The sequence below is a fragment of the Podarcis pityusensis genome, assembly GCF_964106645.2.
Source record: "Podarcis pityusensis genome assembly, chromosome: 16".
Classification (NCBI taxonomy): Eukaryota; Metazoa; Chordata; class Lepidosauria; order Squamata; family Lacertidae; genus Podarcis; species Podarcis pityusensis.
Genome location: NC_138041.1, coordinates 40,637,313 through 40,660,980, shown reverse-complemented (window position 1 = coordinate 40,660,980; position 23,668 = coordinate 40,637,313). Strand labels below are relative to the sequence as shown.

The window sequence follows — 23,668 nt, the reverse complement described above, 5'->3', positions numbered from 1 at the left end:
CCAGCCAGGTGGGCAGGGTATAAATAATAAATTATTATTATTATTATTATTATTATTATTATTATTATTGCTACTACTACTACTAACAAGCATCCATGCCAGGATTCAAGTAACTGAGCAACTATCTCCCCATATGCAAGGGCATTCTGGACTTGTATTTTAATCTATAGGCAAATATAAGAAAAGGCCTTAGAAATGACATTTGCACAGACATTTTGTTATAATGCAGAAAGGAACACTTTTCTAAAGCTCTGCCAGCTTTAAAACAGGTTGAAGGGGCTAGGGCAATCTGTGCTAAAAAGGGGTTTAAAAATCCTACAGGTCATATTGAAGCCCCTGAGCATATCTAAAGTAACTATTTGAATAGTAACCTAATCATTTATTCTTGAACAGATTGTGTGAGTCAAATAACTAGTTAAAACTCAAGGATTTACAACAGAAAAGGAAAAAAGAAAATGTGTTAAGCAACACTATGCCTTTCTACTTCTGGACTACTAAGGATTTAAATATATACTTTTGTCCCTATAGCTGTAACCATTTTTTCATGTAATACCTTGTTTGAATGGACAATATGCCAAACTGTTTGAGTCCAGAGGATACATCTTCCAGTCTGCAAAAGAAAGGTAGCAACTGTATCCAAATACTTTGGTACACTGTCAGCAGTTTAGATAATAATCCTCCTTCTCCAAATACAGCGGACGCTCAGGTTGGGAACGTGATCCGTGCGGGAGGCACATTCGCAACCCACAGCGGCGCGTCTGCGCACGCGTGGGTTGCAATTTGGTGCTTCTGCGCATGCGCAACCGCCGAAACCTGGAAGTAACCCGTTCCAGTACTTTCAGGTTTCAGTGGTCCACAACCTGAAAAAATGCAACCTGAAGCATCTGTAAACCGAGATATGACTACAGTGGTATGTTGGTTTACAACTATAATCCTTACCGGAGGTTCGTTCGTAAACCAAAACAGGTTGTAACCCAAGGTGCACTTTTGTCAATGAGGCCTCCAAAAAAAAAGTTCATAATCCAAAATAATGGGTTGTAATCCAAAAAAAGTTCGCAAACCAGGACACGCACTTCCGAGTTTGATGTGTTTGTAATCCAAAACGTATGGAAACCAGACAGTTTGCAAACCAAGGTACCACTGTAACCATGTTAGCAAACCCTGAAGCTTGGATGAATTAGATTGGAACCATCACTTACAGTTTATGGAGTTCAAAGGTTTTATTCATACAGAAACTATTTACAGGATGAGTGGAAATAGATGAGAAATATCAGTAAATCACATTGTGCAAGTTGGATTTAACTCTTTATTAGCAAAACCAGATGTGCACAAGAGTGTCGGGCCTAATGAGCACAGCAACACATCTCTGGCATGTCCTGCCCCTATGAAGCAGTTGCAGAGATTGAAGATTCCTGCCTCTCCACAGCTGTTGAAGTCCCCTCCTCTCCAGGGTGTCCCCCCCCCCAAGGAATCAGAGACTACATCTGTGTGTCTCCAACCTCACCTCCACCCTTTTTCTGCCTCTTCTGCTTCTGGGAGACAAGGGTGGAGGGGAAGACACCTGTCATCAGCCAGCCTCATCTCTGCCTCTTGGTCTCTTCTCCCCTGCTTCATTTTCTGCCTCCAATTCTGAACCTCTCTGCCAGCCTCTCCCTGCTCACTAAGCCATGTTACCTCTTCAGCTTCCGACACCCTTTCCCCAGTCTTCCACATTTGACGACTCATTGTTGCCCTACCACCAACCCCTGGACTCTGAGCCTTCTTCTCTTGGGGGTTTCCCATGTGGTTCCTCCATTACCACCAGTTTTATTTTTTCTTACTTTCTTCAAGGGGGGAGGGAGAGAAAGCGCTTCTGCATTTGCACATCACAAGGCCATCAATTGCTACCACTAATGACAACTGTGTACCATCTCCATAACCAGAGGCAGCATGCCTCGGAATACAAGTTGCGCATAATCACAAATGAGGAGAGCGGTCTATTGCGCTCATGTATTATTTGCGGGCTTACCATTGGCATCTGGTTGTGAGAACAGAATGGTAGACTAAATGGGCCCTTTGTCTGATCTTCTTATGTTCTTAACAAGCAATCCTGTCTTATCATAGCATGTGAGGGTGACTGCAGTACTATTTATTCAGGTTATTTATAATCAGCTCTCCAAATAAAATCAATCCCAGAGCAGGGTGCAACATATAGACAGACACACAAGCACTCCACACACTAAATAAAGCCACAACAATAAATAAAGAACACAGCTCCACAAGATCAACAAAGCATCTTCTCCAGTTAACTAACCAAATGCTTGTGTCACTATTCAGTCACTACTATTGACTAACATGTCCGATATTTTAACCCTGAATAGCGTAAAGGTGAACTGTAGGGATCTAAAGGGTTTGAATATTACCAATTTAGCTAGCACAAAAAAAGAACAACACAGAGTGAGATGAGGAATTGGAGAGACAGGGAAGAGGGGTGGGGAATAAAGTGCCAGAATTCCCTAAAACAGTAGTTCATATGAGAAGATTGTGGAAATAAGTTTAAGCCACCAAAGGTTACCTGCTTGGGTCACTAGAGATGTAGCAATTTCATATGCAGAAGGAAGCACAGAGGGCAGGTCCAGAAGTGCTCCATCTTCAGTGAAAAAGTCATTGAACATCCACTCTACATAAGAGTCTTTATCAGCTCCAAAATAGGTTGTCTAAACAAAAAGAATTAGCTATCATTTTGTTAGCAAGATGAATGAAGTAGGGAGGGCACAGATATCTTGCTGGGTCCTTAACTGTCCCTCCCAAGGTGGAAGGGGGAACAGACAAAAAGGAATCAGACTAGTGTGTGGAAACACCTGCGCTTGGCTCTTGTTCATAAGGTTATAAATGGGTGGGGCTCTGAGCACACAAACACACAGCTGAAAATTGTTAAGTGGGAATCCATATTCTCCTCCTGTTTACCCCTGCGTCTGTTGTTTCTACTGAAAGTCCTTGGGGTAAGACCCTGTCCTGTGCATAGCTGTCAACGTTTCCCTTTTCTTAAGGGAAATTCCCTTATTCTGAATAGGATTCCTCGCAAGAAAAGGGGAAAGTTGTGTGAAATGTCATGTATTCAAATATTGCTATACAAAGCATCCAAACATATTTTATTTTAGTACAACAGGGACAACTTTGATTATTAAACTGAAGAGCAAGATACCATGAACAGCAAATACTTTATTCTGCATTACCACTTTTGATATAAATCCATAGTCCTCAATTTGGCACTTTCCATAAATTTCAAGGGCAAATGAGGTGTATTTGCAAAGCTCCAATGCATCTAAGATCAGATCTGTGAAGAGAGTGTGAATGTTTTAAATATATTTTACCTTTTTAAAAAAATACAAGAGCTCAAACAATTTTTAAGAACTCTTACTCATTTAATGTAAAAATGAATGGAAGAAACCATATTTTTTTTCAGAAGATAACAACATGTGAAGTTATTCATTACCTGGACTGCAAATAGTAACTGCTTGACATGCCATTTCATTGACCACAGCTGGAAGATTTAATCCTTTTGGCATAACCATCAGAGTACTAGAACCCAGCATATGACAAAGTTTTTGACATGCTAAGAACAGCAACTGTCCTGTTTGTTCATTAGGATGATCTTCATGAAAATCTCTTTAAGGACAAAATTTTAAAGGAAAGGATTAAGGTGAGTACAAACAGACGTAAGATGTCAAAAAATAACCTCAAATAAATATAGTTAGTTAATATAGCATGCAAAACTCTAGATTGCACAGTGACTGGTAATGGCTAAGCCCAAATGTATTCTTTAAACCTGCATATATTTAGTGCCTCTTCAACTTTTCCAGCATCTAATGCTCTCAGAACCAGTTCTAAGGCCATTTCATGCTTGCTCCTCTGCAGAAGCAAAGCCAGTTTGTCAAGCTTCACATGGGACAACTGTTTCTTCATGCTGATATCTTGTAAACTGGATGCTTTTCCTTCAGTTTTCTCAAGGAGCTGAGATACTAATAATTGATTCCAATGACCTCCGACCAAAGTACAGGTATTAAAATTCTCCTAAACAAAAAGATAAAATAAGAGGGTGAAAGGAAAAATATGAAAATAATAGAATAATAGAATTGCGTAGCTTAACGTCCATAGAAACTGTTTATTTACAGTGCTAAACACATACTTGCGCTCAAGTTCATTCATAGGTGATGAAATGTACACACTCCACTGAGAAAATAAATGAGCCACCTCATAGTGTGCAGAATAGAGCTCCATCAAATCCAGTTCTGACTCTCATGGAACTAGCAGTGATTCTCCAAGTATGCCCCCCCAAGCCCTGCTATCAGAGATGCTTTGACTCCTTGATGAGGAGCCTGTGGCACTGCAGATGTTGTAGGACACCAATTTCTTCCAGCCCCACCCAAGATGTCCAACGGTCAGGGAAGATGGGAACTGTAGTCCAGCAACATCTGGAGGGCCACAGGTTCCTCATCCCTGCTTTAGTGAAGTACTGGAGGTTGAACCCGGAACCATGTCCATGGAAGCTTGCAATCTTACTACTGAGCAATGCCATTCCCCAAACCCCTCAGGTTAGAAAATGAAGAGGTTTGGTTCAATCATATTCAGTAATTTTCCCCAAGGGGGGACTCAAGGGTACGCAGTACCACCACCTCTTCTTTTGGCTGTTAAAAGTGTGGCACTTACTGGAAAAACTTCATGGTGAGTATCAGCACCTATTTTTCTAGAAAAAAAGCACTGATCATATACATATATATGAAAATGATGAATTCACATATATGTGAATGATGAATGTGGGTATTTTAAAGAAATACACATACATGATTACATTTCCCTCTAAATAATTACATTCACCTCAACCTAGAAAGCACATTAAAAAAATTCAATGCCTTATGATCCTTACCTGTAAGGCTGCAAGAGTTTTAAACAATTTAAAGTTTGTTTCATATTCCTCTTTTTTCAAAATATTTTCTGTCCAAAAAAGAGAGTGGGTTGGAGTGAATAAGAGTGGTTATTGGATGGTTTATTACAAAACCTAAAACACAATAAATGCAAGATTTACCTTTCTGACAACAACCAAGTAGGAATTCAAGGATCTCCCCAAGAATTTTTTTAATATACAGCTGCATTTTCTGTTGACAGTGGAAAGGGGACAGGAAAAAGAAAATGTGAGAATGCTCCCATCAACCTCAAAGAGCAAGATTTTACTGTTAACATTTCAGAACAGCATTGTGCTTTTAACAGGGAACATGTGGCTGATTAGCTGCTCTCCCTGTGCAAAGGTCAGAGGGGGCAGGGTTTCTGTTGAGGCAGGTGATTAGCTGTGGGAGGAGCTTATCAGAGCTTGCAGGGCAGCAGCTGAAGAAGGAGCAAAAAGGGTTTTCTTTTGTGTGTGTTTCTTTGTGGCTGATTAGCTGCTCTCCCTGTGCAAAGGTCAGAGGGGGCAGGGTTTAGATTTAGGGGAGCTAGTCTCAAACGTTTGTTGGGGGAGACCTAGGTTTTTTTTGGGGGAGGGGGGAGTTATTTGTCCTGTCTTCACGCTTTTTATGATGGAGGACCGCTGTAGCCACCCCCAACGACACGTTCTCAAGATGGAGGGGGAGGGAACAGCTGCAGTCGCCTGCGGTTCCTGCACAATGTTTGCCATCTTGCCAAAGGTTGCAGGCAGCTTTACCTGCAGCAATTGCATGTTGATTGCCCTCTTAAAAGACAAAGTCCAGGAACTGGTGGAATGCATAGCTACGCTCCAAAGAATTAGAGAGCTGGAGCTCTTCTTGGAAGCAACAGAGCACACCGTCTCCACCAAGGAGGAGACAGGGGACTCCCCTGAGAAGGAGGCTAGTTCACCAACACAGGAGCCAGATATATGGAGAAACGTGACTCAAAGAAGTAGGAGGCCCAGGGTTCGCTCTGATTGTTTAGAAATACACAATCGCTTTGAGGTCCTCTCCCCTAGCATGGAAGACGAAGAGCAGACTCCATTTGAGGATCTCTCCCTCATTACAGTCGATCAGGTATATGAAGACGAGCAGCAAAGTCAGTCCTCAGGGAATGTGCAGGCGACCTTGGAACGGACAGCTCACGGAAGAACCCCGACCAAACCTAAGAGGAGGCGTGTAGTGGTGATAGGGGATTCCCTACTGAGGGGAACAGAAGCAGTGATCTGTGGGCCTGACAAGATGTCTCGGGAAGTGTGCTGTCTCCCCGGGGCTAAGATCCAAGATGTAACTGAATGACTGCAAGGAATCATAAAACCCACTGACAAATACCCCTTCCTCTTGGTTCATGTGGGAACCAATGACACTGCAAGCAATAGCCTCCAGAAGATCAAAAGAGACTACGAGGCTCTGGGCAGGAAATTGAAGCAATTAAATGCACAAATTGTCATCTCATCTGTCCTCCCAGTTGAACGACGTGGCCCAGGGAGAGAGGGAAAAATAGTGGAAGTGAACAGCTGGCTTCGCAAATGGTGTAAACAGGAACGGTTTGGATTCTTAGATCACGGACTGCAGTTTCTTAAAGATGGACTTCTGGCAAGCGATGGGCTGCACCTCACAAAGGTTGGGAGAAATGTTTTTGCCAAAAATCTCAGAAACCTCATCAGGAGGGCTTTAAACTGACTAATGTGGGGGAGGGAGACAGTGCTCCTGAAGGTAGGAGTCTATCAATTGATGAAGATGATCATCCAAATGTCATAGCCCAAATGGAGCAAACAGCACGCAGACCTAGTGGTGGGAGGAAAAAATCCTTAAATAAGAGACACGGGGGAATGATTAATGGACTTCAATGTCTGTACACTAATGCGCAAAGCATGGGAAATAAACAAGATGAGCTTGAGCTCTTGGTACAGCAAACTAAATATGACATAATAGGCATCACTGAAACCTGGTGGGATAAGTCCCACGATTGGAATGTAATAATGGGGGGATACAATCTATTTCAGAGAAACAGACCAGACAAGAAAGGAGGAGGAGTGGCGTTATATGTCAGGGATGTGTATACCTGTGAAGAGATCCAAGATTTAGAACCTCAAAGCCAAAGTGAGAGCATTTGGGTCAAAATTAAGGGAGAGAAGAAGAACAGTGACCTCATTGTGGGAGTTTACTATAGATCCCCAAGCCAAACGGAGGACATAGATGATGCCTTCCTGGAACAGATGGCCAAGCATGCAAAAGGAAGGGAGATAGTAGTAATGGGGGACTTCAATCACCCGGATATTTGTTGGATGTCAAACTCAGCCAAGAGCATAAGGTCAAACAGATCCCTCACTGGCCTTGCAGACAACTTCATTGTCCAGAAAGTGGGAGAAGCAACAAGAGGAACAGCCATTTTAGATCTGGTCCTAACCCAATTGGAAATTGCAGAGTTTGGAGAAAATGAAGGATAAAGTGCGAGACTGGTTACATTACGCTCAGATTAAAGAAGTTTTTAAAAATGACAAGAAATTAGGGTTCCAGGTGGAGAAATCGAAACTAGAAACAGAATTGTTAGAACCAAAGACTAAGGTACTTTCAAGGATGTATAACTTGCTGTTAAAATGGAACACACAAGATGAAATGGTTAAATCGGCTATGATAAGGTGGGCACAGGACATTGGGTATAATATTATGTTTGAGGACTGGGAAAGGTTGTGGAGTACTGGATTGAAATTTACTGCATGCAATGCTTTGAAAGAAAATGTAATGAAAATGATATATAGATGGTATATGACCCCAGTCAAACTTGCAAAAATTTACCACCTGTCTGATAATAAGTGTTGGAAATGTAAAGAGAGTGAAGGAACATTTTTCCACCTCTGGTGGACTTGCCCTAAAGTGAAGGCGTTCTGGGAAATGATTTATAATGAACTGAAAAAGGTATTTAAATATACCTTCACTAAGAAACCAGAGGCCTTCCTTTTGGGTATTGTCGGCCAAGGGGTGGCAAAGAAGGACTGGACATTTTTTATGTACGCAACAACAGCAGCAAGGATACTACTTGCAAAGCACTGGAAAGCTCAAGATCTACCCACACTGGAAGAATGGCAGATGCAACTGATAGACTACATGGAACTGGCTGAGATGACCGGCAGAATTCGTGACCTGGGAGAAGAGAAGATGAAGGAGGATTGGAAGAAATTTAAGAATTATTTACAAAAGCATTGTAATTTGAGTGAATGTTAAGCAGGATGCTAGATCATAAATAATGGAGCACCACTAACCTAGATGATTTAAGATAATAAGTGAGATTGAGAAAATATAAACTTTATTGAGAATTATAAGATTATAAAGACATAAATGAGGTATAAGAATGCAAATAAGATAATAAATTGCTGGTAAAAAGTTATAATGATGAAAGTGGGAGCGGGAGATGTGAGGAAGTCCAAAGAAAATGTGAAATTATGTTAAGATTTGTTATACTGTTCATTATGTTCACTTTTATTGTAAACCCCAATAAATATTTTTCAAAAAAAAAAAAATAGATCTGGTCCTAACCAATGTTGATGACCTGGTTAGTGGGGTAGAAGTGGAAGGATCATTAGGCGCGAGTGATCATGCTCTTCTGAAGTTTACTATACAGCTGAAAGGAGCAGCCAAGCATACTAGGACTCAATGTCTTGACTTTAAGAAAGCCGACTTCATAAAACTTAGGGAAGTGCTGGGTGAGATCCCATGGACAGTAATACTAAAAGGAAAGGGAGTTCATGATGGCTGGGAGTTTGTTAAGAGGGAGATAGTAAAAGCACAACGTCAGGCAATACCAATGAGACGGAAACATGGAAGGTGCCTAAAGAAGCCAGGGTGGCTATCTAAAGAACTTTTAACTGAGTTAAGATTTAAAAAGGATGTGTACAAAAAATGGAAAAGGGGGGAAACCACCAAAGAGGAATTCAAACAAATAGCCAGCACGTGTAGACACAAAGTCAGAAAAGCTACAGCACAGAATGAACTCAGGCTTGCTAGAGAGGTTAAAAGCAACAAAAAAGGCTTTTATGGGTATGTTCGTAGCAAAAGGAAGAACAAAGAAACAGTGGGGTCACTCAGAGGAGAAGATGGTGAAATGCAAACAGGGGACACAGAAAGGGCTGAACTCCTCAATGCCTTCTTTGCCTCAGTCTTCTCCGATAAAGAAAACAATGCCCGACCTGAAGAATTTGAAGCAAATGATTCAGCAAAGGAAACACAGCCCAGAATAACTAAGGAGATAGTACAAGAATACTTGGCTAGTTTAGATGTATTCAAGTCTCCAGGGCCAGATGAACTGCATCCAAGAGTATTAAAAGAACTGGCAGATGTGATCTCAGAACCACTGGCAGTCATCTTTGAGAATTCCTGGAGAACAGGCGAAGTCCCGGCAGACTGGAGGAGGGCAAATGTTGTCCCTATTTTCAAAAAGGGGAAAAGAGAGGACCCAAATAATTACCGCCCAGTCAGTCTGACATCAATACCAGGGAAGATTCTGGAGCAGATCATTAAGCAAACAGTCTGTGAGCACCTAGAAAGGAATGCTGTGATCACCAATAGTCAGCATGGATTTCTGAAAAATAAGTCATGTCAGACTAACCTGATCTCGTTTTTTGACAGAATTACAAGCCTGGTAGATGAAGGGAACGCAGTGGATGTAGCCTACCTTGATTTCAGCAAGGCATTTGACTAGGTGCCCCATGAGATTCTTGTAAAGAAGCTGGTAAAATGCGGTCTTGACTATGCTACCACTCAGTGGATTTGTAACTGGCTGACTGACCGAACCCAAAGGGTGCTCATCAATGGTTCCTCTTCATCCTGGAGAAGAGTGACTAGTGGGGTGCCACAGGGTTCTGTCTTGGGCCCGGTCTTAGTCAACATCTTTATCAACGACTTGGATGATGGACTCAAGGGCATCCTGATCAAATTTGCAGATGACACCAAACTGGGAGGGGTGGCTAACACCCCAGAGGACAGGATCACACTTCAAAACAACCTTGACAGATTAGAGAACTGGGCCAAAACAAACAAGATGAATTTTAACAGGGAGAAATGTAAAGTATTGCACTTGGGCAAAAAAAATGAGAGGCACAAATACAAGATGGGGGACACCTGGCTTGAGAGCAGTACATGTGAAAAGGATCTAGGAGTCTTGGTTGACCACAAACTTGACATGAGCCAACAGTGTGACGCGGCAGCTAAAAAAGCCAATGCAATTCTGGGCTGCATCAATAGGAGTATAGCATCTAGATCAAGGGAAGTAATAGTGCCACTGTATTCTGCTATGGTCAGACCTCACCTGGAGTACTGTGTCCAGTTCTGGGCACCACAGTTCAAGAAGGACACTGACAAACTGGAACGTGTCCAGAGGAGGGCAACCAAAATGGTCAAAGGCCTGGAAACGATGCCTTATGAGGAACGGCTAAGGGAGCTGGGCATGTTTAGCCTGGAGAAGAGGAGGTTAAGGGGTGATATGATAGCCATGTTCAAATATAGAAAAGGATGTCACATAGAGGAGGGAGAAAGGTTGTTTTCTGCTGCTCCAGAGAAGCGGACACGGAGCAATGGATCCAAACTACCAGAAAGAAGATTCCACCTAAACATTAGGTAGAACTTCCTGACAGTAAGAGCTGTTCGACAGTGGAATTTGCTGCCAAGGAGTGTGGTGGAGTCTCCTTCTTTGGAGGTCTTTAAGCAGAGGCTTGACAACCATATGTCAGGAGTGCTCTGATGGTGTTTCCTGCTTGGCAGGGGGTTGGACTCGATGGCCCTTGTGCTCTCTTCCAACTCTATGATTCTATGTTTGTTTGACCTCTCTTGGGGGATAACTTACACATTATCAGCAGCAGTCAGTTTCATGGAAGTTACCTTTTCTTCAGAGTCATCTGTTTCTTTCTCTAATGTCAGTCTTCCCCATATCAACATTTTATCTGCAATTTCCACAGCTTCAGCAGGAGGCAGTGTTTTTAATAAACTTATAATATCATCCCCCTGAAAGCATACATAAAGTGTATTAATTCTATGTTCAGTTCACAAACAGCTTGCCGTGGGGCACAGAGATCTACTGTTCAAAAAACACATCTGGAGACCCCTTTGGCAATGTGGCACTAGTTAAATTCTAGTTAAGTTAGATCCAGATACATTGGCAGCTGCCTTATATTAAGTCAGCTCTTTGGTCTATCTGGTTCAGTACTGTCTATACTGATTGGCAATATGGGGCTTTAGATCCTATTTGGAGATATCAGGGATCAAACCTGTGCTCTACCACTGAGCTATGGACCACTAAGTAAGATTGTGTTAATTATGTGAATTATTTCTACAATAGTTGCTAGTTGTAGAACAGCTAGCTGCTGTTGAGCACGTAACCTAATATAATTAAATATGAAGTATTTCTAATGGACAGTTTGGATATTTAAAGAAAAAAAATGTAAAGAATGAGTATGTTCACACCTTTTCTTTATCAATAAGTTCCACAATCCTCCAGACATAGACATCTGCAGTGGGCAACATATATGCATTTACTATTTTCAAAGCATCTTCTAAAGAAGTATTTGAGTCTTGTTGTAGAATGTACTTTACCAGCATCTGGAAAAAGACACAAATCAGTACACTATAATACATAATACAGGCTTCCGCAACCTCGGCCCTCCAGATGCTTTTGGCCTACAACTCCCATGATCCCTGGCTAGCGGGACCAGTGGTCAGGGATGATAGGAATTGTAGTTTCAAAAACATCTGGAGGGCCAAGGTTGAGGAAGCCTGACATAATATATTCATCACGGAACATAGTATCTTGCATATAAAGTTAAATTTTAATATGCATAAACCAAAATTGGCATATGAACAAAGGCTGTAATCTTGCAAACAATGGCAGCATTCTTCAACTAAAATGATTGGGACTTATTTCTGTATATTTTACCAAAAAAAGGACCCCACTTACCATCATCACTTGTTTATCATTTAAAAGATTGGTGTCTCTTATACCATAGCTCCGCAAAAGTTTCTTCATTTCCATCAGCCTATAACCTTCTTGCAGAAGCTTCACCCTGCAGATAAAGTGTGCCTGCACTTACATTTCAGCTTCTGACAAATTGGCAGACCAATCTAATAACCTGTTTCAGTTGCAGAAATACCAAACAAAAGTTTGTGCCAAAGCAGCTAGAACATTCCCCAAAGGGGGCCAACCCCATATATTTCTGTCCCACTTGCAGCTTAAGCCATCTTCCCTCCACCTCTCACAAATAAATTAATCACAACAGAGCCAGGACAGGGAACCATTTCGCATGGGCATACTTCATGAGACCATATGCCACCAATGGGCAGGGCCAGGGCAGAGCAAATGCCTGCAATGACAATTAGCTATGTACTAGCCACGCAAAAGTTGGGGGCTTCTGCACTCTCCCCTCTGGCCATCTCTCATTTCCACTAGGCAAAAGTTCGTGAGTGTATAGTCTGGAGAGAACCACAAGGCCTGGTAGACCACATTTGTTCTCTTGTCCTGAACTTCAACACCCCTGTATAATGGCACAAAATTACCCATATGAATTACAGCTAAAACCTAAGGCTGCTCTGGCAGCCTCTCACTCCTGTCTTTGCACAGCTAAGCTGTGTAAGACATGAGAAAAAGTAAGTCCAAATGGCTTCTGTTCTGCCAACATTCAGGGACAGGATTTAAATTCAATTCCCTCCCCACCCAATTAAAAGTTCAGTCCTGGGAGAGCAAGCATGAAGATACTAAACCAGTTGGGCATCTGAGAGCAAGAAGAGTATGTGAGCTCTTCAGTGAGGGCCCACAGCTTAGTGAGAGAGGACATGTTTTGCACACAGGAGGCCCCACATTTAGGCATGGCATCCCTAGTGTATCCCTAATGGCATCAGGGCTTGGAGAGAACTCAGCTAGTAAGTGGAGACAATACTAGCTGGATGGACTAATGGACTGACAATAGAAAAAAGATATTGCCTGTTTACTGATGTATGAATGTAGTGCTCCTCCTTAGGAGGGGGGGGGGCTCCTGATTGATCCCAGGAATCCCCTTAAGAAACTCCCCATGTGTACATTAGTAGGGCCCCTTGACACACAGGGCTAGCCAATCACAATGCCATTCTCACCACAAAAGACAGCTCATGCCTGAAAGATTCTTATGCATTTGCAGGTGTTTTAAACAGCACTATAATACTGTTTACCCAAAGGGGGCACTGAGTGAAATTTAATATAATGACCCAGTTGGGTATCTGGCAGTCCAATGCTATGAGAGGCTTCAAGAGGCCCAAACCATCAATGCTGGCCCACTGACTATCCAACCACAGTAAGTCATTATTTTAATGTTATACAGTCTTCAAACTTTAACAAAGAGAAAAGTGAGCAGTTAAGTCAAACAAACAAGGAACAATTCCTGAAGTCACTAAGTGTTAGAGCAGAAGTAGCCAACTTGGTGGTCTTCAGATCTTGTGGACTACATAACTCTCACAAGCCCCATCCAGCTTGGTCAAGACCAAAGGACGATGGGAGTTGCAGAGGGCATCATGTTTGCTACCCCTTGTGTTTAAAGGCTAAGAGGTACATATGTGTTTGTTCTCTTACTTGTCATGGTCCATGTCCAGGTACTGTTGAACCAGCTGTTCCACTCCTGGATTCCAAGGAACCACAGCACTGTATGTTACTGCTAGCACGCCTTCAAAGATCAACTATAAAAGAAAATTTCTATGACTTATGTGCCACTGGCCTCTTCTTTCCAAACTAGAGGCGTTTCTCATCCCGCATGCATTTCAATATGAAAAGAGGGATCATTGGAACATTGGCACACTTGTCCTACTCACATCTATGTTGGACATGCAGCTCAAGATAGCAATGGCCTTTGCTTCCCACGTAGTGTCAAAGACAGAGGTCGACTGTTTACAATACCGCTCCAGGAAGTCCTAAAGAGTATTTTAAGAAAGTTTTGAAAATGTTGTGGCAAAAGTATTTCAAAAGTATTAAAAATCAACCTTTTTAAAAATAGATGCCATTCATTAGTGTAATTCCTATGCAGTTTTTAGACTAGAGTCCTACACACACTTACCTTGGAAAAGGTGTTACTGCAATCTGGTAAGAAGACAGGAAGAAATTGAGGGGTACAACCTGCTCAAAAGAAATAGATCAAGCAGGAAGGGAGGAGAAGGAGGAAATGTACACTTGTGAAGAGATCCAGGACTTGGAACATGGAAGATTGAGAGCATATGGGTAAAAACTGTAGAATAGGGAAACAGCAAGTGGCCTTGCTGTGGGTGCTGCTACAGACCTCCAAGCCAGACTGAGGACTTGAATGATGCCTTCCTACAGCAGATTAACAAACATTCAAAAAGGAGAGCTATAGTAGTCATGGGAGACATAAACTACCCCAATATCTCTTGGAACTGTAAGGTCCAATGAATTTTTCAATTGCCTCAATGACAATTTCATTTCATGGAAGTAGCAACAAGGGGGTCATCTCTCCTGGACCTGTTCCTCACCACAGGGAGGAACTGATTGACAACGTAGAAGTACAGGGAATCTTGGGAGGAAGTGATCATGTCCTCTTGGGTTTCATGATACAAAGGCAAGGGAAAGCTGAGTATAGTCAGACATGCACTCTGGACTTTAGGAAGGATAATTTCAAAATGCTTAAGGAACTACTGGTTGAAGTCCCACGGTTAGAAATTCTCAAAGGGAAGGGATTCCAAGGTGAATGGAAGCTTCTTAAAGGTGAAATATTGAAAGCACAAAGGCAGACAATTCCAAAAAGAAAGAAAAGTGGGAGGCACCTAAAGAAACCAGTGTGTCTGCATAAGGAACTTACAGATGAGCTGAGTATGTAAGAATGGGCATTTATAAAAATGGAAGAAAGGAGAAATCAGTTGTCAACTGTTGCAGGGATAATGTCAGGTGGGCAAAACCTCAGAATGAAATCAGGCTTGAAAGAGAGATTAAAAATAATAACGAAAGGTTTCTTTGGCTATTTCTAAGCAAGAGGAAGAACATGCAAGTAGTAAGCCTCTTGAGAGAAGACAGAGAAATACTACTGGGTGACAGAGAGAAAGTGGAAATGCTTAACACAGACTTTGCCTCTGTCTTTACCCCAAAGGAAAGCAGTGCCCAACCTGGTGGTAACAGAATAAACAATGCAAGGAGGGAGCTGCAGCCCAAGATACGAAAAGTAGTAAGGGAACACCTGGCTACTTTAAATGAACTCAGATCTCCAGGGCCTGATGAGCTGCACCTAAGGATGCTAAAGGAGCTTGCTGATGTACTCACAGAGCCTCTGTCTATAATCTTTGAGAATTCTTGGAGAACAGGTGAGGTCCCTGCAGACTGGAGGCGGGCAAGTCTTGTCCCCATTTTCAAAAAGGGGAGAAGACCAAGGTAAGGAAGAGGGAAACTCCGGAAAGAACTTGGAAGGGCATATTTTAAAGGTCTAAGAGCCTAAATTTCCACATTTTACTTTGCTGCATATTTTGTGATTTTTGACTCTCTGCTGGGGTTCTCTCACCGAAGAGTACTTGCCCCAAACTTGGATCTCCTTTATACCTATTTTTCCTAGAACCAACACTTTCCACTGTAAATAAAATTACACCACAGTTTACAATACAAGGATTTAAACAATGCAATTATTACAAAACAAATTTAAAAAGAAACCAAGTACTAAACATAGGGCTGTGTATTTGTTGAAGACTGTACCAGTGGCGTAGCGTGGGTTGTCAGCACCTGGGGCAAGGCAAGTAATTTGCGCCCCCTAACCCGTGGATTTTGCGCCCCCTAACCCGTGGAGCGCGCCCCCCAGATGTTGCGCCAGGTACGGCCGCCCCCCCTGCACCCCCACGCTACGCCACTGAGTGCCACGCTTAGCCTTTGTGGCCAGGAGCCATCGCGAGCATATTTTAAAGAGGTCTAGAAAGGGAGAACCCCCCTCTCTTTTCCCAGCCCCCACCCTCGAAGATGATGGTGGCGGTGAATTAAATTTGTATACCGCCCTTCATCCATATATCTCAGGGCGCTTCACAGCATAAACATGGCCGTTCACATCCTGCACCGGGTCTTTCCGCGCTCCCCACGATGCCCGCCGGCTACCGAGGAGAGACCCCAGACCCGGGCTTTGCGCAGGGGGGTGTCTATTCCCTCTGTGCGCCAGGTGCCTCCAGTGAGGCTGAAGGGCAGAGGGATGGGTGCTCCTGACAGATTTGGATTTTTATGACTTTTTTGTATTAGGCTTCTGCATTCTGGCCATCTTTTAGCGCAGTGTTTCTCAACTGGGGGCCATATGGCTCCCTGGACCCTCCCCCCAGGATATTCCAAGGGGGCCACAGATGAAAATCGTGTAAATGGGGCGGGTACGGCACGAGACTGGGGGGGGGGGGCAGAGAGAGAAGTGAGAAGTGAAGAAAACAGAAGTGACCTAGAGAAATAAACAAGAAAAAGACGTTGCTGTTTCTTTGCAAGAAGTGCTGCTAGAGCTGCAGAACGAAGTAGCAGCCAGAGTAACTTTCAGTCAAGAAAAACACCGTTTTTGGATAAAGTGTACAATATCTTTAAAGTTTCCACAGCTTTGGGATAAAGCAAAATTGTTTTAGTGGCATTTCCTACGTCTTACTTAGTAGAAGGAGGTTTCTACCTGGCCTGAGCAGTCTGAATGGCGGGGGGGGGGCAGCAGAGCGTAGAGGAGAGGGTCCCTGCCTAACCCCTTTCCCACCAGCCATTATCCAACTCAATATTATTCCAGGCTGAGCCTGCTTCTCTCAGCCCCGGGAAGCCATGAGTCAAGAGAGAGCCGGAGAGCCAGCGCTGAGAGCCGGAGCCAGCGGCGCCCCCTTCTGCCGGGAGACCCTCGCCCGCCCGCCGGCTTCCTCTCGGAGGGTTTAGGCGCAGCGAGGCCCCTTGGAGCTCTCCTCCCTCCCAGTCGGCAGAAGCAGCTGCCGCCTGTGGCTGGGCCGAGGGGATGGTGTCGGCGTCGGGGTGCGGAGGCTGCCCGTGCCCGGCCAGGCGCCGGTGGCAGCGTCGGCGCTGCTGCAGCGGCTGCTCCTCCTGCGAGCAGTGAGTGGAGCGCAGCGGCGGCGGGGGGCGCGCGCGCGCTAGGGGCGCAAGGCTGGCGGTGGCGGCGGGGAGCCCGGCGGAGGAAGGAACTTGTCCCTTCCCTCTGGACTCGCGCCCCCCCAGATGTTGCGCCCGGTGCGGCCGGCACCCCTGGCACCCCCCACGCTACGCCACTGGACTGTACTAGGGCCGGGCGATGGATGGTTTTCAGCATCATGATACATCAGCAGCTAAATACCACGGTATACTGATATATCACAGTGTCTGAATTGTATCTGGCTGCTTCTTCCTCCCCACCTTAGGGGAGGAAGAAGCAGCCAGATAAATTGCCCAGCCCTTCAGATGAGCAAGCCCCCTTGCCATACCTCTCCAGCTCATGGAAGCCAAGGTGGTAGGGTTGCTGGGGCTTCCTTAAACAGCTCAGCTGGGAGGCAGGAAGGCTCCCAGCTGTGCAAGACCAACTGCTTAGGCAGCTCTGGTTGCCTGCCTGGCTGCCTGTTTGCCTTCTCACAAGCAAGTGAGATAGCTGATCTCTTTCCTCCCTGTGGATCGCTGGGGAGGAAAGAGACCAGCCACCCACCCCATTTGCTCACATGGAGACAAACATGCAGCCAGCCAGGCAGGTAAGAGAGCAAGCAGTTTGTGCTGGCAATACACGGCTCCGCAGGCAGGCAGACAAGCAGGCAAGAGTGAAACGTGTTGTACTGGTGGTGTAATATCCGCCGTCCCTTCCCCACAGGTGGGCGGGGTTTGCGGCACCAAGCGAGGCTCACCTGGGCGGGTGCCACCCACCTGCTTGAGCTGGCCTTTGACCCGCCCTCGGCCAGGGAGGACAATGGACGGCCGGCCGGGGGTGGACCTAACGCCAAAAGAAAAGAGGCTGACCCCTGAGCTCAAGCCTCTTTTGCTGTTCTTCCTTCTGGGATCACCCACCCACCCTCCCTCAATTAATATTTCAGCTTAGGTTGGCGTTCTTCAATTTAACGATTTCTTCTTTACAGGCTAATATTTTGCGTTCCAGGTCAGCGGGCGCTGCTGCGGTCGTAAGATGGTTGCTGTATTCAGAACCGGGAAGGAATTTTCCCTGCATTGGCAGGTTTCGCCTTCCCCGTAGCAATTTCGTCACAACTTTGGCGGTTTTGTTGTTGTTGTTTTATTGGTTCTGTATAGTTTGTGTTTTGTTTTTAAGGGGTGGGATCAGGGCTGCCTGGGAGTGGCTACCCAGCCAACACGATGGCTGGGACAAGTTCCACAGGGGGGGAAGCACTGGGACATCCGATCTCGGTGATTATGGGCAGGAGGCGGAGTTACGCTAAGACCAGACCATGTCATTACCGAGGAGGCAGGTTTAGTCGTTGTTTGAAGACTATCCCTGCCTCCGGGTCTGGCCTTGACCGGATGGATACTGGAATCAACAGGGGAAACCCACATGACCTGAAAGTGTTGCTGTGCAATGCCAGGTCAATGATGAATAAAACCACTGCCATCCACGACTTGATTGTGGATGGAGGATTTGACCTGGCATGTGTGACGGAGACCTGGTTGGAGGAAGCAGATGGGCCTGTCCTTGCCGCTGCTTGCCCACCGGGTTTCTCTTACGCACAGCAACCCAGGTCATGTGGGCGGGGAGGGGGGGTTGCAGTGATTTTTAGGAAGTCACTAGCTTGCACCAGGCGTCCTACTGGGAAGATCCAGTTCTCTGAGTGCATGTTCTGGAAGTTGGGCAATAGGGGCAGTACAGGATTCCTTTTGGTGTACCGACCTCCCCGCTGCACCAAGGATTCCCTGTCCGAGCTGCTTCAGGTCGTGGCGGATTTTCTCCTGGAGACACCTAGTTTGGTTGTCCTAGGGGATTTTAACATCCATGCCGACACGACCTTACAAGGGGCCGCTCGGGACTTCGTGGAAAGCAAGGCCTCCATGGGGCTGTCCCTGAATAAGTTTGGCCCAACTCATAGTCATGGACATGCCTTAGACCTGGTGTTCACCTCTAGTGACGTGGGTGATCTGACACTAAGTAAAAGTGAAACAAAAGAAGTGCCATGGTCAGATCACTTCCTGGTGCAACTGGACTTTTCCGCGACCCTTCCCCTCTGCAGGGAGGTGGGACCAATTCGGATGGTCCGCCCCCGCCACTTAATGGATCCAAATGGTTTCCAGAGAGTGGTAGGGGATGCTTTAGCCCATGTTGATGGCCTTTCAGCTGATTCCCTGGTGGCCCGCTGGAATGCGGAGTTAACCAGGGCTATCGACTGTCTGGCTCCGAAGCACCCTCTCCGATTGCATGGAGCCCGGACAGCCCCGTGGTTTTCTTCGGAGCTGAGGGCGATGAAACAATCGCTGAGACGGCTAGAGCGTCGGTGGCAGAAAACTCACTCCGAATCTGACCGGACACAGGTTAGAGCTCAACGTCGAGCCTACCAAGTGGCGATAGCGACGGCGAAGAAGACTTTCTTCACCGCCTCTATTGCATCTGCAGAAAATAGTAGCAGGAGACTCTTTCAGGTGGTTCGCAATTTAACGGAACCACCTTTACCACCGGGGCATTGTAAAGACCCCAAGATCTCCTGCAACGATTTTGCAAAGTTTTTTGCAGATAAAATCACTCATATTCGGAAGGAGCTAGACACCACCGTGGGAGCAGGGCCAGGACGGGAGAGTGCTAGAGCTCTGTCTGGTCAAGTTGCATGGAATCAATTTCAATCCGTTACCCCCAAGGATGTGGACAGGCTGCTTGGACGCGTGAAAGCAACCACCTGTCTCCTTGATCCTTGCCCATCCTGGCTAATAAAAGCAAGCCGGGAAGGGCTGGGCGATGGGCTCTGCGGGGTGGTGAATGCTTCCCTCTGTGAGGGAACATTCCCAGATCCGCTGAAAGAGGCGGTCATTAAACCGCTTCTTAAAAAACCATCTTTAGACCCGGCCAGTATGGCCAACTATCGCCCAATCTCAAATCTTCCATTCTTGGGCAAGGTGATTGAGCGCGTGGTTGCTGAACAACTCCAGGCACGCCTGGAGGATGCGGACCATTTGGATCCCTTCCAATCGGGATTCAGGCCTCACCATGGGACTGAAACTGCCTTGGTCGCACTGGTTGATGATCTCCGGCGAGCTAGGGACAAAGGTGAGAGTTGTTTCCTGGTTCTGCTGGATCTCTCAGCGGCCTTTGATACAATCGACCATAACATCCTTCTGGACCGTCTAGAGGGGCTGGGAGCTGGGGGCACTGTTATACAGTGGTTTCGCTCCTTCCTCCTGGGCCGTATTCAGAAAGTGGTGGTGGGGGATGAGTGTTCAGACCCCTGGGCCCTCACTTGTGGGGTGCCTCAGGGTTCCGTCCTCTCCCCCATGCTTTTTAACATCTATATGAAGCCGCTGGGAGAGATCATCAGGGGATTTGGACTGGGTGTCCATCAATATGCAGATGATACCCAGCTCTACCTCTCTTTCAAATCAGAACCAGTGAAGGCGGTGAAGGTCCTGTGTGAGTGCCTGGAGGCGGTTGGAGGATGGATGGCGGCTAATGGATTGAAGTTGAATCCTGACAAGACAGAAGTATTGTTTTTGGGAGACAGGGGGCGGGCTGGTGTGGAGGACTCCCTGGTCCTGAATAGGGTAACTGTGCCCCTGAAGGACCAGGTGCGCAGCCTGGGAGTCATTTTGGACTCACAGCTGTCCATGGAGGCACAGGTCAATTCTGTATCCAGGGCAGCTGTCTACCAACTCCACCTGGTACGCAGGCTGAGACCCTACCTGCCCGCGGACTGTCTCGCCAGAGTAGTGCATGCTCTGGTTATCTCCCGCTTGGACTACTGCAATGCGCTCTACGTGGGGCTACCTTTGAAGGTGACCCGGAAACTACAATTAATCCAGAATGCGGCAGCTAGACTGGTGACTGGGGGCGGCCGCCGAGACCACATAACACCGGTCTTGAAAGACCTACATTGGCTCCCAGTACGTTTCCGAGCACAATTCAAAGTGTTGGTGTTGACCTTTAAAGCCCTAAACGGCCTCGGCCCAGTATACCTGAAGGAGCGTCTCCACCCCCATCGTTCTGCCCGGACGCTGAGGTCCAGCGCCGAGGGCCTTCTGGCGGTTCCCTCATTGCGAGAAGCAAAGCTACAGGGAACCAGGCAGAGGGCCTTCTCAGTAGTGGCGCCCGCCCTGTGGAACGCCCTCCCATCAGATGTCAAAGCAATAAATAACTACCTGACATTTAGAGGGCATCTTAAGGCAGCCCTGTTCAGGGAAGCTTTTAATCTGTGATATTTTACTGTATTTTTTGTTTCTATGGAAGCCGCCCAGAGTGGCTGGGGAAACCCAGCCAGATGGGCGGGGTACAAATAATAAATTATTATTATTATTTTAGGCCTTGGCAAGGTAGCCTTTAGTCTAACATCAAGTTGGGGGGGTGCATTCATGCTCCCTCCCCATGTGGCGGCGCGTGCAGGGCCCGTTAAAGGGCAAACCGGGAGTCCCTGGCCCTAGAGCGGCGGCATGTAGGTCAAACTCCCCAGACGAGGTCAGTGGAAGGGCATGCTGTGTAAGTTTGCGCTTTGCAGTCCCCTCTCACTGGGCCTCAACTGCCTGCATATCCTCAGCCAGGCGGGCTGAGAGGGTTACCTGCCAAGGCCTGTGCCAAGTTTCCCACTTCTGAAGTTCAATAAAGTTGTGACCAATTTGAACCCATACTCTGGTCTCTTGTGTTATCATTTGGGAAAAGGGGTAGGCACCACAGACAGGGTTTAGCGCGTGTGCCCGCAATAGGAATTTTATGGTCTTAGATATATGGTAATGTTCATAAGTGTACCAACCAAACACATACATAGATCAGCACAGGAAGGCCAACCTGGAACCATTTTGATTCCTAAACTGACCAAATCTTTTCTCTGCAAGGTCAAAATGGAAAAGCCTCCCCATTGTCTTTTCCTTCACAAATCCTGTCTGTGTTTGAATAGGGTGTGAGCCTGTGACCTAGCCCAGGAACTAAGTATTTATCACTACAAAAGACTAGCCAGGCTACCCAGGAAATCCAATCAAGTAACCTGCCAGACAGGAGATAAACAAGGACAAGATATAAACAACATTTAAATTTCTGTTTAGACCACCTTTTCTATGATGTATGTATGATGTTTCTGGGGGTGGTCTTGATCTACAGGATGGCAATTTCAAAAGTCTTTATAAGGCCTGGCACACCATTTTTCTGGGTCCTCCTCCTTTCCTGCGAGTGAGGGGAGCACCCTGTTGCAACAGATCAATAAAGATCAAGCTTACTAGCTGCTTTGCTTCTCAATATTCTCTGGTTGGCCTCTGTTATTTTCTCCTACCAATAGGGAACCTATGTAAGGACTCTATATGGGCTCTTGGATATGCATAAAGGAAAAGGGCAATTTTTTGTTTACAACAGTGGTGGCTGGGGAGCTGTGATGTATTGCCAGCTCAAAAAGTCTGAAATTGATATCAGGATCTGAATGTCATACTAGTTTCAGACACTAAATTGAAAAATCCCCCAGCTCTAGACTGCACAGGAAATTATTTACAGCTACAAGCCAATACAGTTAGGCTGTATAGACAGTCTTTCTACATAAATATTTATTTATACGTACATAAATATATATAAATTTATATTTATATGTACATAAATATATAAACCACATGTCTGAAAACCCCACAGAAAAAAGTCCTGAACAAATGGACCTCAATTATTTCTCTGCAAGGTCAAAGTGGGAAACCTCCCCATTGTCTCTTTCCTCACAAATCTTGTCTTAAGGGCACATTTAAGATATGAATAGGGTGTGAGCCTGTGACCTGGCTCAGAAACTAAGTATTTATCATTACAAAAGACCGGCCAGGCTCCCCAGGCAATCCAATCAAGTGACCATTAAACAGGTAACCTGGCAGACAGGAGGTAAACAAATCACTCAGATTTCTACTGTAGACCGCCCTTTCTGTGATGTATGTATGCTGTATGGAGGGGTGGTCTTGGACTCCAGGGAGGGAATTTAAAATGTCTATATAAGGGAAGGCACACTTCTGTTCTGGGTTCCTCCTCCCTCCTGCGTGTGGTGAGAGAGGACCCTGTTGCAACAGATCAATAAAGATCAGGCTTACTAGCTGCTTTGCTTCTCAATATTCTCTGGTTGGCCTCTGTTATTTTCTCCTACCAATAGGAAACCTACGTAAGGACTCTATATGGGCTCTTGGATACCCCATTAGGGAAAAAAGGGCAGATTTTTGTTGACAACAGAAGGAGGCTTCCAAATAGGGGACTTCCTCCTCTTTCTGCCACTACTCTGTTGCCTCCTGCACACCAAGCCATGAGGATTCTTCACTGTGGCAATCTCATTTAATCTCTTTATATTTTTCTCCATTTGCTTTAAGCTTCACAGTCAAGCAGGTATTTCGGCAAGACTTGCCCAGGAGAACTCCAGAGTAGACAACAAATCCTTTTCCAGGTCTGACACACATTATCACACTGTCTCAACCCAGCAACCTACACCCATGGAACTCCCAGTGCTACACAAGTGGAATAAATCACGGGAGAGCACTCTAAAGAGCAGTCTTGGAGTGCTTGCCCATACCATACCAAGAAGCTACTCTTCCTTGAATCCAAACAGCATTGTCCCAAACAGAAAATTTAGACTACATCAGACTGGTGAGAAAAAAACGAAGTATTTAA

General features: G+C 45.5%; 2 protein-coding genes across 7 annotated transcripts in view; one reads left to right on the top strand and one right to left on the bottom strand.

The window, feature by feature from the left end:
• ZNRF3 (zinc and ring finger 3) overlaps window positions 1–23,668 on the top strand; it is a 256,111-nt gene that overhangs the window by 109,715 nt on the left and 122,728 nt on the right. The window lies entirely within an intron of this gene.
• KNTC1 (kinetochore associated 1) overlaps window positions 1–23,668 on the bottom strand; it is a 95,083-nt gene that overhangs the window by 40,065 nt on the left and 31,350 nt on the right. For all 3 annotated transcript variants that reach the window (XM_080986583.1, XM_080986584.1, XM_080986585.1), the window contains 12 exons: window positions 13,764–13,862; window positions 13,528–13,631; window positions 11,887–11,992; window positions 11,397–11,531; window positions 10,815–10,937; window positions 5,066–5,135; window positions 4,907–4,974; window positions 3,809–4,053; window positions 3,476–3,648; window positions 3,216–3,316; window positions 2,555–2,696; window positions 554–610 (listed from right to left, as the gene is read on the bottom strand). In XM_080986583.1, coding sequence (XP_080842709.1) covers window positions 554–610; window positions 2,555–2,696; window positions 3,216–3,316; window positions 3,476–3,648; window positions 3,809–4,053; window positions 4,907–4,974; window positions 5,066–5,135; window positions 10,815–10,937; window positions 11,397–11,531; window positions 11,887–11,992; window positions 13,528–13,631; window positions 13,764–13,862 — 1,423 coding nt within the window. The remainder of the gene's footprint in view (window positions 1–553; window positions 611–2,554; window positions 2,697–3,215; window positions 3,317–3,475; window positions 3,649–3,808; window positions 4,054–4,906; window positions 4,975–5,065; window positions 5,136–10,814; window positions 10,938–11,396; window positions 11,532–11,886; window positions 11,993–13,527; window positions 13,632–13,763; window positions 13,863–23,668) is intronic.